The sequence below is a fragment of the Falco cherrug genome, chromosome 8, assembly GCF_023634085.1.
Source record: "Falco cherrug isolate bFalChe1 chromosome 8, bFalChe1.pri, whole genome shotgun sequence".
NCBI classification, from domain to species: domain Eukaryota; kingdom Metazoa; phylum Chordata; class Aves; order Falconiformes; family Falconidae; genus Falco; species Falco cherrug.
The window spans coordinates 7,399,534-7,412,648 of record NC_073704.1 but is presented as its reverse complement, the minus strand read 5'-3'; the positions used below and the strand labels follow the sequence as shown (position 1 = coordinate 7,412,648).

General features: G+C 55.7%; 1 protein-coding gene across 1 annotated transcript; it reads right to left on the bottom strand.

Annotated features, from left to right (window-relative positions):
- Window positions 1-8,019: 8,019 nt before the first annotated feature.
- ARL4C (ADP ribosylation factor like GTPase 4C) lies at window positions 8,020-11,495 on the bottom strand. Its single transcript, XM_055719115.1, has one exon. The coding sequence runs from the start codon at window positions 11,312-11,314 to the stop codon at window positions 10,736-10,738; it is 579 nt and encodes a 192-aa protein (XP_055575090.1). The 5' UTR covers window positions 11,315-11,495; the 3' UTR covers window positions 8,020-10,735.
- Window positions 11,496-13,115: the final 1,620 nt, after the last annotated feature.

Genomic DNA, 13,115 nt, shown 5'->3' with positions numbered 1-13,115 from the left:
AGTCCCCACGTGGAAGATCCCCACGTCACTGAGCCCACCTGGGATAATCAGGAATTCTGGGTAGGGCAAAGCCTCAGGAGCAGCACTGAGGGGAATGAAAGACAAACTCCTTTTTCCTCATACTCCCTCTGTCATTATTCTCTACACATAAATTATTCACATTCTTTGCAAGCTGAGTCTTGTCTTGACTGAAGGACTTCAGATCATTAGAAACACAACAATTTTCTGCATATTTCATCATTTAAAAAAAGCTCCAACAGGGCAGGAGGTTAGGAGCAGGGGGGAAAGGGATAGGATCTCTTCTGCTCCCAAGAGTCTCTTGAGATTTCTAGGCTACTGATACCAGAGGCTCCTGGATACCCAGCCAGAAAAAAAGCCACAGCACGAAGAAGATGGAAGGGCCTCCCAGAGAAGCCAGAGGACCCGTGTGTGTTGGGGTGGGATGTTTTCGGGGAGCATCACCCTGCTGGGAGGAGGCCAAGGTGCTGTGCTGGGAGAGAAGTGATGCTGTGCAGCACAGGCTTCCCTTGTGCCCTGCTTGGACTTCAAGGTAGGCTTCGCTATATACATTTAATAACAGAACACGCCTTAAAAAGTTTCCAGTAAAGAGCCATTTCAAAGCAAAACATGATCCATTCCAGAAATGTTGTTTCAGCATCATCCAAATGCTCAAGGTCACTGCGGCTTGCTTCTTTTTCACCCCCGTAGTGGCATTTTGCCATCAGCATTTCCATGAAATGGCTCATTTTTGATGAATTCTCGGTTTTGGATGGCAAAGGAGGAGCACTGGATGGTTTCCAGGCAGCTTCGTTATAGATGCCAGTGTTTTGCACAGGGCCTCTCTCATCCTGGTTTATTAATCACCAAGACATGAGCTTACAGGGCTGAGCCTGCCTGGGACCGGGCAATGGTGGGGTCTGGATGGTCATCCTTGTGCTGCCTCTGCGGGCAGCATTACTACAACACTCCCACTTCAGGGCTTAGTGGAAATTTGGGTCTGTCCTGATCTGCCCAGGCAAATAGCCTCCAAAAGAAACCTCACCCTGCCCAGCCCATCAAAAGCATCCCTGCCACCTCCAGCTTTCTGATGTACTCTCAGCCCTAGCCTGGAGGATACTCTGGCTTTCTTATCTCATTGATATCCCTACCACGCTCCCTGGTTTCAGAACAGAAATAGGACCCAGTTTAGTGCGGACATGGAGAGGGTTTTCCCTGTCCCATGGGATGGTGGCTCAGATTGCTGTGATTGCCTCTATAAACACATCTGCGCCCAGCAGCGAGGATAGCTGCTCCAGCTAAGGGATAACTGGCACAGGGGCCAATGGGCACAAAGCGGCTGGGAAAAGTTGTGGGCTGGAAAATAAAAGGTTTCAAATCACCAGAAGAAATATCCTCTTCAAGAAGGGCAGGCAGAGCCATGGCTCAGCCAGTAGGCAAGGAGGCTTCTTGAAGGGGTTGGGGTCGGTGAGCCCCATGCCAGACCTCGGTCCCACAAGCTGGCAGAGAACCAGGCAGCTCAGTGCTGGAATGGGGCTCCCACCCCACCCCAGCGCCCAGTGCCATCAGGCATGTGCCGGACCACCACGGGGGCAAGCAGCTTTCATAAGCTGCCATACAGGTCCTTCAGCTGCTGGTGAAGACAAGGCTCTAACTCCAGCTTGTGTTTGAAGTCAGCCCAGCGCTTCTCTCTCCTAACATCTGCTCGGGCTGCCACGCCAGCCCTGCGGGGACACTGGTACGTGGTTGCCTGCCAGGGCTGAAACTCTGGGGAAAATGAGGTCCTGGTAATACAAGAGCTAATAAAATATTTGCAGTATACTCTCCCCATGTGCAACACGTTACAGATAGATACAGATATAGATACAGATAAAAAAACCAGAACATGCATTGGCTATAAATATATATAAATAAATATATATAGATATAAAACCAAACATACCCAGAACTTATTTGCAAGTAATTACAGATAAGGAACTTGAACGTTGCTGTGGTCTCAGCAGACACAGCCCCCTCCTTCTCCCTCCCATCTTTCTGCGTCACTCTCTCTGTTATCTAGCTAAAAATAAAGGAGCACTGGGCACCCAAGTCTCCCATGGGCAACTGCACGATAAACTTCAAGCCTTGGTGTTGGCAACCCATGGAGAGGGGTGGGGAGCAGCAGCCTGCATCCATCTGCGCAGTTGCTGCCTCAAGAGGCACCTGGGCTCCAGCCCCGCAGCAAGGCTGGTGTGGGGAGGAGGTGGAGGACGAGGACGTTGCCCACGGTCCCCAAGCCCTCTTCTCCCAGGCTGTCCCTCACCTGGAGCTAAGCTAATTTTTACCTTTAAATGACCTTTAAATGTACAGGCTCTACTCAGCTCAGAGCACCCTCAGAGGTTATAAACCCTCAGGCCACAGGGATAAAGCTCCAGCTGGGCTCGTTTTTCTGAACCAGCCCCTTGGGTGACCTCCTGATGGGTTTATGGCATCCTCATGCTCCACTGCTCCCTTCCAACACATTGTCACACCAGGACATCCCCGCCTGCAATCACGCTTCGCTTTTCACCCATTACACCCCAGCAGTTACCAGGGACACGGAGCAGCCAGGCTGAAAAGAAATGCTGATGCTGAGGTTTAATAAATAGTTTTAACCCCCCACCCTGCTTTGCTCTAATCGAATTTTACAGGGGGTTGGCAGGGGAAGGAGGAGGGGGGCCCAGATGGGTTATTTGTCCTGCATGAGGTTTTGCAGCTGATGAGGGACAAATCACCTTGAGACTCTCTGCATCACACCCTGGTGATGAAAAGATGAAGATGGGCAGCACTTTAGGAGAGGCTGGGCTGAGTGGGAAGGCGGCTGGCTGTGGTGCCAGGAGCTGCAGGCAAAACTGGCAGGGGATTTTAAACCATCCTTGCCCCATTCCCAGTCTGGTCTGAGATGCACCGGGGCTCCTGGAAGTCCTACAAGAAATGCAGCAGGTCCCAGGGCTGGGCTGAGGTTTGTGGGGCGATGACAGCAGGGTCTCCCCACCTCTCTGGGACCACCAGGTGCTACCACTTGGCCAGACCTGTGCAGTTGCAAGGGGAATCCTAAAGGCCATTTCTCCTGGAGATGTGGCTATCACTAGCTAGGTTGGATGGGGAACAACCGAGCACGTGGTCCAAGAACTGTGTATGGGTGGTGGGTTGCTATTTTTTGGGGGGTTTTTTCCCCCACAACCCATCATCATCTTGGCACCAATCAGCTCTAAGAGATCCCTCCTTCTAAGTAACCAGGTGGTTTCTAAAGCTGGCTGGGGAGGAGCCTGGTCCATCCTGGGAGGATGTGGTGGGCAAGAAAACATTGGAAAGCTGCAGCATTGCCTTTCCCCCTCCGGCCTTTGGACATTTTAAACAGGCAGCAGATGCCAAAGGATGGGGAAGTTGCCAAAGAGTTGAAAGGGCCCCCTTGTTAGAGAGCAGAGTGGCAAGGGAGGGGGTTTTCCGAGAGCTATTTAAACATTAACCAGCACAACAATTGCCCTGTGTTGCCATTTCCCATTGCCACCCTGGTCTTTCACCTCTGCGTGGGTGGATCTGCGGAGTCCTGAGCTGCCTCCAGCCCTGGAGACACGGCCTGTCCACTGCTGGCACGGTGCTGCGCTGGTGACAGGAGCCTCTGCGCCATCGCCTCTGCCTGCAGGACTTCAGTACCGTCCCTGCAACTGCAGAGGAGCCCACAGGTATGGGGTCGGGGCTTTAAAAGGGGTTATCAACTTCCCTCTTGCAGGCATAACTTGGAGCATACGGCTGGAGGTTTTCAGAGAGCCAGAGCTCATAAAACAAAGTCGGCGTGGCATGGAGCTGCTGGATGCTGAACCGGGGCACTCAGCCCTGAAGTTGCTCTTCTGTCCACAGTGCAAGCAGGACTGCCCAGACCTGCAGCAACCTCCCCCCACCCCAAGCACCATTCAGCCCCTTTCCCCACCATGTGAGGAACAATCCTGCAGGTTTAGCCTCTTTAGTATGAGGACCCAAGTATCACAACACCACCAATAATTTATTTTTTTTTTTAGCCTGTGGAGTAAGAAAAATGCTGGCAACCTTCTTTTACACTCATGGAAAAGAAGCCTGGGGGCATATAAAGTGGTGTGACCAGGGTTAGGCAAGGAGCCAGTGGCAGAGACTGAAAAACTGCATTGAGACCCATCTTTGTGTTCTGTTCTCTTTCCAGAAGCCAAATACAGACTTGAAAGCAATGTCAGGTGGGATCAGGAGCTTTGTGTTTGCTCATCTCCGCAGACACCAACTTTTGGGAATGCTCCAGCACCAAGGGATCACAACAAGCTTTGTAAGCTGACAGTAGTCCGCTCCAGCTGCAAAATTGGGGTATCATGAGGCCAAAGTAATAAAAAAATAATAATAAATAACAATAATAATACTACTATAATCCGTGGGTTGATGAAGAGCTGGGTGAGATGGATCTCTGCCTCCCATTCCCGTGTCTGCCAAGCAGGCTGTCATCCCTCTTCCCCAGCACCCCACAGCCATGGGCTTAGCAGCTCTTCTCACAAACTCACCTCAGGCTGCAGCATTTTTGTGAGCCATAAGATGCCATTAGTCAAGGCTGTCAGGGAGGGAGGATAAGAGGGTCGTTAGGCACATGGGATTATTTCTAGTCACCTGTTGGCTGGCTACAGCTCAGTGCAAACACCTGGGGGATTTATAGGCTTCATCACTCACCTTCCACCAGTATTTTAATGTAGTTGCTGGAAAGGTGCTCTTTTTTGAAAGCTTTCCTCCCTTAAATCTCACTCAAATATCTGAGGGAAGCAAACACAAGCTAAGCTGAAATAAACAGAATGGTTTATTAGAGCAAATATTCCCAGGTTGGGCTCTCCATATTCCCTAGTCATCATGAACTACCCTCAATACGAACATGCTTGCACTGAAATGTCTCAATTTCACTCTACTAGGCAAGCTACTGGCTTTTTTTGCATGTTATGTGTCTAAAGTACCTGGTGCCCTGCAGACCTGACTCACAGCAGCGGCCTTTTACTGCTCAGACAAAAAGTACATGTGATTGGGGGTAATTCACGTTGAAGAAGCTCTGGAATGGAACTGACTGAATGAAAACAAAGCAAACAGGGTCCAAGTCTGAATCAGCAAGAGATTTTTTTTTTTTTTTCTTCTTCTAATGGTTTATAGTTTATGGTTATCCTCACCAAAACTTTGACCAGGAGTACCCCGTGCTATGCAAAGAAATAGTGCTCTTTGCATTACACCATGCTTCAAGGATTCAGTGCCTTGCAAATTCTATTAACCAAGATGATCCTTTTAAAGATACTTGCTTAGGAGGCAAATCCCATTTGAAATAAAGCAGAGGGATTTAGCTTAACAAGGCAAACCAGGGAAAGGAGAGGGAGAAGGACCTGTGTAGCTGAGGCACCAAGAGGCAAGGCAGAGGGAGAACCTGCAGAAGAGGGGCCGCAGAGCTCTTGGGGTGAAGGACACGTCATGAAGCTATGTGTAAGAACACGTGAGACATGCCAAGCCACTGGAGGGGCGTCTGAAGCACCCTTGTCCATGAGAGCAAGCGCGGCTTGCTCAGCAGCCCTCCCTCGGTGGCCTTCAGAAAGGCTACGTCAGGGACCTGCAGAGCAGCAGTGCAGGACACACTGGTAGCTCATCTCTGCTTATTTCTTTCCCAATCCCATCTCCTGCTGCTCCCGGTTGGACCTCAGCTCTGGTCCATTCTCTTCTTGCTTTTTCTGCCACTTGAAAGGTTGCAGGTTCTTCTCACCTGCTCCTAGCCCACGCTTACAGAGATCTGACACAGCCGACAGCCCGACTGCTTTTTCTCCCGGCTGGTCCCATGCAGGGACCGTCCTCGGGCACTGCCTCATGGCCCGGGCTCCACATGCCACAAGGATCCCCAGACACGGCTCCAGCGTCACTCACTGTTTTGCTGAACTGCCTGCTGGGGAGATAGTCCAGCAGCATAAATCACAGCCAGCATGCTGCTCCAGGGCACCGCAAGGTCAGCGAGCTCCTTGTGCAATGTTTTCATGACAACTGGCCGAAACACACAAAACCCCTGCTGACAAAAGCACTCTCCGGCCAGGAGGAGAGGCTGTGTGGCTTGAAGGAGGATGTCCGTCCTTGCAGCTCGAGTCGCAAGGAGCTTTGCTTGCGAGAGGCCACAACGCCTCCCACCCCTTCCCGCAAGCCAGTGGCTTTGGCAGTAAAATCAACTGAGGCAACGCAGCTGCGACCCCCCTGCTCACAGGGCTGGGGGCGGGGGGGGAGATCCAGTTGCACAGTCACACACAGAGTCACAGTCTCTCAAAACCTACAGCCCAAACCCTTCTGGCTGTTTCTCTTCCTCCTTCACAGGGACAGGGATGGATCCCCCCATTAATCAGGAGGAGGAAAGCCCCCCAGCTCCATGTGGGACACAGCAAGTCACCCTGTGTGCCCGAGAGACCCGAGTCCAGCCTCCCTGGGACACAGATAAGCCTATACAGGGACACACCAGTGTGCACAACTCCATGCCAGCAGGAAAACCCCCGTAAGTTGGCTCCTGTCAGGTGGGACCAGTGAGGACGAATCCCGTCATGCTAAGGAGAGTGCAGGCACTGCAGCATGTGCTCCTGGGCTTTCAGATCTGTGAAACGCAGGCCAGGAGAAACATGTGATGTCCAGCATGCCTGGCAAACGCAGCCAGAGGCACAAAGGAAGCAATGCTCATGAGCACCTTCAAGAGCTCTGGACCAGACGATGCTGCCCAACACGCCACCCGTGTGGCAGAGATGGCATGCTCTGTGCAAGGAAGGAGCTCAAGGGGAACTGCACCTTTCAGAGGCTCTCCACGCAGTCACGAGGGAGCTGAGCACTCAGCAACTCAGTCCTTGAATGCCACTGATCACCATCCAGCTCAGCTCCCAGTGATCTCGGCACGCACCAACAGCCTCGATACGAGCACAGTAACTGCATCATTGGATAAGCCTTTAGGTTCATTTTGAGGTCCTGCTGCCCTTTAGAGCCCCACGGCCCTGGTCCTGCAAAGCAGAGCGTGTCCTCTCACCTGGGCGCTGGGTATCCTGGAAACCAAGGGGGGCACCTGGGAAGCAAGGTGCAAACCCGGAGGTGGAAGTGCTCACGAGCCCTGCCAAATCACGCTCCCATGAACTGGGCTCATCATTTCCTCTCTGGTTGCCATGTCATCATTTTCAAAAAGAAAGAAAAAGTCATTTACCACCCAGCTCTCCTCTCTGAAGTGTCACCCTGTGTTTCCTGTGTCAGCAGCCACCCAGGAGCAGAAGCAGCCTCCAGCTCTGCAGCATCCTGTTCCGAACTGCCCGCCTGGTGCTTTAACCCCTGCAGACCTGGCTCTCTGCCACTGCATCGGCTTGCCTGAGGCCACACATTTCAAAAAAGCCACACCGAGCAAAACCAAAACTTTCTCTTGCTCCCCCTGCTAAATGCCGTGCACAGGGCGATCGCCTCCTCCACACAGATTTCAAATAGAGGCGAGGGAAGAAAATACCCACAACAAACAGTATTTTCCCCTTTCCCGGACAGCAGCAGAGGTGCAGAGAAATTAAGTGACCTGCAAAAGAGCTCAGATTTCATTAACTGCAAAATTATCCATGTCCCCCACGTCCTGGAGCGACACGCTGCAGAGGGCTGCCATGCGACAGAGGCGTGCCAGCGTGCTGCTGGGTGCAGAGTGATGCTGAGCAGGTCAATTCTCCGTCCCTGTGCCCACGTTTCCTCTCTCTCAGGAGGCAGGAGCAACCTCCTTCATTGCATGCAACAAGAACCAACTGTAAAACGCAGCATTGATATTGAGAAATAAGCAGAAGAACACTTTTTTTTTTTATCAGGCCCTTTCATTGTATAAATAATTTATTTCAGTTCACAGCATTATGTCTGCATCTTTTAAAAAAAGAAAAGACAGGAGAAACAGAGACTGATGGACAATGGCAAGGGCAGGACACAGGCAGCAGGATATCCAACACTGATGGGAACACTGCAAAGGTACCCGGGAAAATGAGACTGGTACCTCATGACAGCTGCTTAAAAAAAAAAAAAAAAAAAAAAAAAAGTCATTCAAACTTATTTAGAAAAGACACACAACCTTGCAAAAAGCCCAGCTTGTTTTCAAAGCAACAACCCAGGTAGTTTCCCTCAACTGCTGTTTTGCTGAGGCACCTCTTCTTCTAGCCCACGGTAGGCGATGCACATCTTCATACAGGAAAAATCAGCATACGGTTGTGAAACATTACAGAAATACCACGGAAGCCGTTAGCTACTAATTGGAAAAGTCTTTTTAATTATTGCAGAAAGCAGAGTTGGTGGGAACAGCACTGCCACGGCATCCCACCTGGCTCAGCTGAACCTTCAAGCGTGTGCTGCCAGTTCAGCACACACTTAACGTGCTCTGTCGAACACCAGCCATTCCTCCAAGAGGATGCTCAGCTGAGCTGAACGTAACAAACTCCCAGGAAAAACCAAGCTCCCTAAAAGCGTGCCACCAGGCTTTCCATGCCAGCATTTGCTAAACCAAGACCTATGTCTTGACAGCAAGGAGGCAAAACCCACAACTAATAGCCTGCACGTGTTGTTTTTAAAACCTGATCACTTTTGAGCTGGTAGGGAAAAAAGAGTAGCTTTGTATTTCGCCGCTAAAACAGGTTGCTCCCCAAAAAGGGTTAATGCATGTGGCTTCTGTAGCATCAAAAATAAATAATTTTTTTTTTCCTCTCTTGACACCAAGTACCAAAGTGTTGGAGGTGAAGACAAAGCAAAGAAAACCCAAGGAAGTGGGAACAGAGCCACCTGAACTGATGGGACCAGCCCACTCAGCGCTCAAGTCAGGACTTGCGTTGGGAACCCAAATCCCGCAAGAAGAGACATACTACTTGGCTGCAACATCGGTTTCCTAACAAAAAGAACCGCTATTTGGAAGGTGCTGCACTCATCATCGCTGCAAGGGGAGAATCAACTCCCTGAAGCCCGAAGGGCATTTTTCTTTTGTCTGCTTGGTGGTTTCTCCTTGGCTGCTCTCGGAAGGGAGGTTTGAACAGGAAGGCTGGTGTAAAATCACCAGAAAATCCTGCCAGACTGCATGGCTCAAAACTCGGGATATTTGGCCCCCGAGGGCTGCCTGCTTCTGCTGTGTGGGCACTGTGGAAAGCCAAGACCCTGGTTTTCTCCTCCAGAGAGCTGTGTCCCCAGCCAAAACACCAACAGCAAATGGCTTTTGGTCCCCAGTCCCATACAGGTACCAAAACGTTCACTCGCAGAAGGATGCGGCGAGGCCTGACCCTGCCCCGGGCGCTCAGCAGGCAGAGGCAGCCCACATGGCTACTGCGGGCAGCAAGGGGCTCTCTGCTTTGAATCAGGTTTATATCTTTATAAAAACTAATACTCCCCCTATCTTCCCCACCCTCCCCCCGCCATGTCTCTTCACACCCTGCCATCTTCCCGGCACCGCCGAGTCCCTTACCAGCAGAGATTTCGCCAGCTCTGGCCATCCCAGCGGGCAGTGCCGGCAGCCGTGCGTGCATCCCGCCCTGCCATGACCCCTGTGTCCATCCCGCCCTGCCATGACCCCTGTGTCCATCCTGCCCTGCCATGACCCCTGCCTCCATCCTGCCCTGTCACGACCCCCTCAGACCTGCGTTCAGCAAGCGCTGCCCTGACCTCTGCACCGACCACGGAGCAGTGCGGTGACCAGGACCGCTTTTTCTTTGTTTTGATTAACTAACCCCGAGTTTGGATCACCCCAGCTGGAGCAGAGCAGCCCCCCTGAGCGTGCCTCTGCCCGGGCGCAATACAGACCTGAGCGGGGCTTTGCTTCAGAAGATGACACAGCTGAGCCTTGGGGACTCCTGGACAACCCCCCGATGCTTCCAGCAGCATTCACCCAAAACCTTTGCCTTTTTTCTCTCTTTTTTTTTTTTTTTTCCTCTTCTTTTTTTTTTTTTTTAAGCAAACAGCTTAAAGCCCAGCACCAGTCAGCAGCTGTGAAGCACCCCGGGAGCCGCAGCCCTACACCCGCCCTGAGCTGAAGGCTGCCTGCCCTTTCTCTGCACCCATCCGTGCCTTAAAATGCCAGCTGGGGGTGGTGGGGTGTCTTCTTACCCATCACCCACATACCTCCCCAGACTTTTCGTGCTGGTCCAAGCCCCCCCTTCCCACCACTTTCAACACCCATTCCCACCAACAAACGCGGGGGAGGGATGCAGGCAGGCATCGGGGCGCAGCTGGAAGCCCCTCGCTGCTGACCTTGCCAAGCCCGGGCGCTGCCTTCACCACCCCTCGGCATCACCCCTCCCCACCGCATCCCTGCTACCCCCCCCACCCCCCCCCAAATGCACACGTTAAAGATCCAGAAGCACGCTGGGCTTCTCTCAAATGCACTTCAACAGGGTCCTGCCCTGTTCGCCCCCGGCACACAAAAGCTCGGTGGTCCCGAAGGACGGAGGGGGGGGGGGTGTCTCGGCCCCGGCGCTGCCCCCAGCCCGGCGCGGTGAGGGGGCGAGGGGGGCCCGGCTCTGCCCGCAGCCGGGCTCCGGGCTTGGCTGGCAGGAGCGGCTTTGTTATCGCCACTATTGTCTTTTCATTTGGAAAGAAGGAGAAAAAAAAAAAAAAAAAGAGGAAACAAAAAAAACCCATTAACAATTAAACCGAAAAGAATCGCTTTGGTTCTCTCTCCCCCTCGGTTCCTTTGTCTGCTCCCCCATCCCTCCCCGCCTCTGCGGGGCTTCTACCGCTTCTTCTTCTGCTTGAGGGACTTCCTCCGCTTCAAGATCATCTCGTAGAGCTTGTCCATGCCCTCCGTGAGCCCCTCGCCGATGATGGCGCAGGCGGGCTGGATGTGGTAGGTGGTGGAAGGGGTCAGCTCGTGGAGGGCCAGCTGCTTCTCGATCTCGGCCACCGGCAGGGACTTGGGCAGGTCCTGCTTGTTGGCGATGACCAGCAGCGGGGTGCCCTGGTTCTCGGCGAACTTGGTCACCTTGTGCAGCTCTGTTTTGGCCTCCTCCAGCCGGTCCACGTCCACTGAGTCCACCACGTAGATGATGCCATCGGTGCAGCGGCTGTAGGACTTCCAGAGCGGGCGCAGCTTCTCCTGACCACCCACGTCCCAAAAGTGGCAGCTGATGCCCTTGGCCGTCCCGTTGCTCAGCCGGATCTTCTCCGTGTTGAAGCCGATGGTGGGCACGGTGTTGACAAACTCGTTGAACTTCAGCCGGTAGAGCACCGTGGTCTTCCCCGCCGAGTCCAGGCCCAGCATGACGATGTGCAGGGACTGGAAGGCGGAGATGTTGGAGGAGATGTTCCCCATGGCCACGGCTCACACCGCACTCACAGCCCCGCGCCCATCCCCGCGCCGCCGGCCCGCAGCGGCACGGCTCGGGGCGAGCCGGGCTGGGCGCGGAGCGGGCGGCAGCGGGCAGGGGCAGCGGGCAGCGGGCAGGGGCAGCGGGCAGGGGCAGCGGCAGCGGGCAGCGGCAGCGGGCAGGGGCAGCGGCGGGGCAGGGGCAGCAGCAGCGGCGGGCAGCGCGGCTCCACGCGGCAGCAGCGCGCGCGGACTGGCGGGCACCGCCCCGCCCGGGAGGAGGGGCCGCGCCGCCGCCTTCCCCGGCCCCGGCCCCGCCCCCGCCCGGCCCGCACCTTCCCCGGCCCCGCCCCCGCCCGGCCCGCACCTTCCCCTGCCCGCACCTTCCCGGACCCGCACCCTTCCCTGCCCGCACCGCTCCCCGCCCCCGCCCGGCCCGCACCTTCCCCGGCCCGCACCTTCCCGGACCCGCACCCTTCCCCGCCCCCGCCCGGCCCGCACCTTCCCGGACCCGCACCCTTCCCCGCCCCCGCCCGGCCCGCACCTTCCCGGACCCGCACCCTTCCCTGCCCGCACCGCTCCCCGCCCCCGCCCGGCCCGCACCGCTCCCCGGCTCCGCCCCCGCCCGGCCCGCACCTTCCCCTGCCCGCACCGCTCCCCGCCCCCGCCAGGCCCGCACCGATCCCCGGCTCCGCCCCCGCCCGGTCCGCACCTTCCCGGACCCACACCTTCCCCTGCCCGCACCGCTCCCCGGCCCGCACCTTCCCCTGCCCGCACCGCCCCCCGGCCCGCACCTTCCCGGACCCGCACCGCCCCCCGGCCCGCACCTTTCCCTGCCCGCACTGCCTCCGCACCGGCCCTACCTGCACCTTCCCCGAGCCGCACTGCCCCTTGCCTGCACCTTCCCCGCACCTTCCCCTGCCCGCACTTTACCCGACCCGCACCTTCCCGGCCCGTACTGCCACCTGTCCGCACCTTCCCCAGCCTGGCCCTGCCTGCACCTTCCCCTGCCCGCACTGCCCCTGCCCGCACTGCCCCTGCCTGCACTGCCCCCGCCCGTACCACCACTTGCCTGTCCCTTCCCCTGCCTGTCCCGTCCCTGCCCACGCCACCTGGCAGTCCCCGCTCCTGCCCGCACCGCCATGGCCTGCTGTACCCCGTGGCCCAGGGACAGCCCCGGCGCGGGCGTGGGGGTCCCCTGGGAGCGAGATCCCCCACAGAACCTGCCTCTGGTTACAGCTTGGGTATCCCCTACGGCCACAGAAATCATTAAGCCCCCCTAAAAATAGTAACCAAGCGAAGGCAGCGCCAGGCGGGACCTGCTGCTGCACCCTGGATAATCCCGGGCTAAGGGAACCGGGGGGGGGGGGGCGGGGGGGGGGCTGGGCTGCAAAGTGGTGCAGGCACGGCTCTGTGGGGTTGGTGCCAGCGATGAGCTGAGCCTGGAAAGCGGGAGAGCGATGCTCTCCTCCTGGAAAGGCAGAGCTTGCACTGACCCTGCAAGCTCAGCAGCCACCACCACCCAGTGTCGTGCTGGGACGTGGGGCATCTGCATCCCTCAGGGCTGGGCACATGGGGCATCTGCATCCCTCCAGGGCTGTCACAGTCTCCCAAAGTAGAGAGAGGCCAGGAGGGGAAAAACCTGCGCTGAGCCCAGGGCAGGGGGGGCACTAACGTTCCTCCCTGTTCTTAATGCCTTTTGCATCTCATACTTGGTAAATGTGGTGAATGCCCTCAACCCATGTTAAAGCCCCCGAGGTCCCCAGGGCCCAGCTCAGTGCCCCAAGCCATGTAGCTGCTGGTCCAG

Excerpts from the sequence above, each read along its gene's own strand:
- ARL4C (XM_055719115.1), bottom strand. The coding sequence starts at position 11,314 with ATGGGGAACATCTCCTCCAACATCTCCGCCTTCCAGTCCCTGCACATC.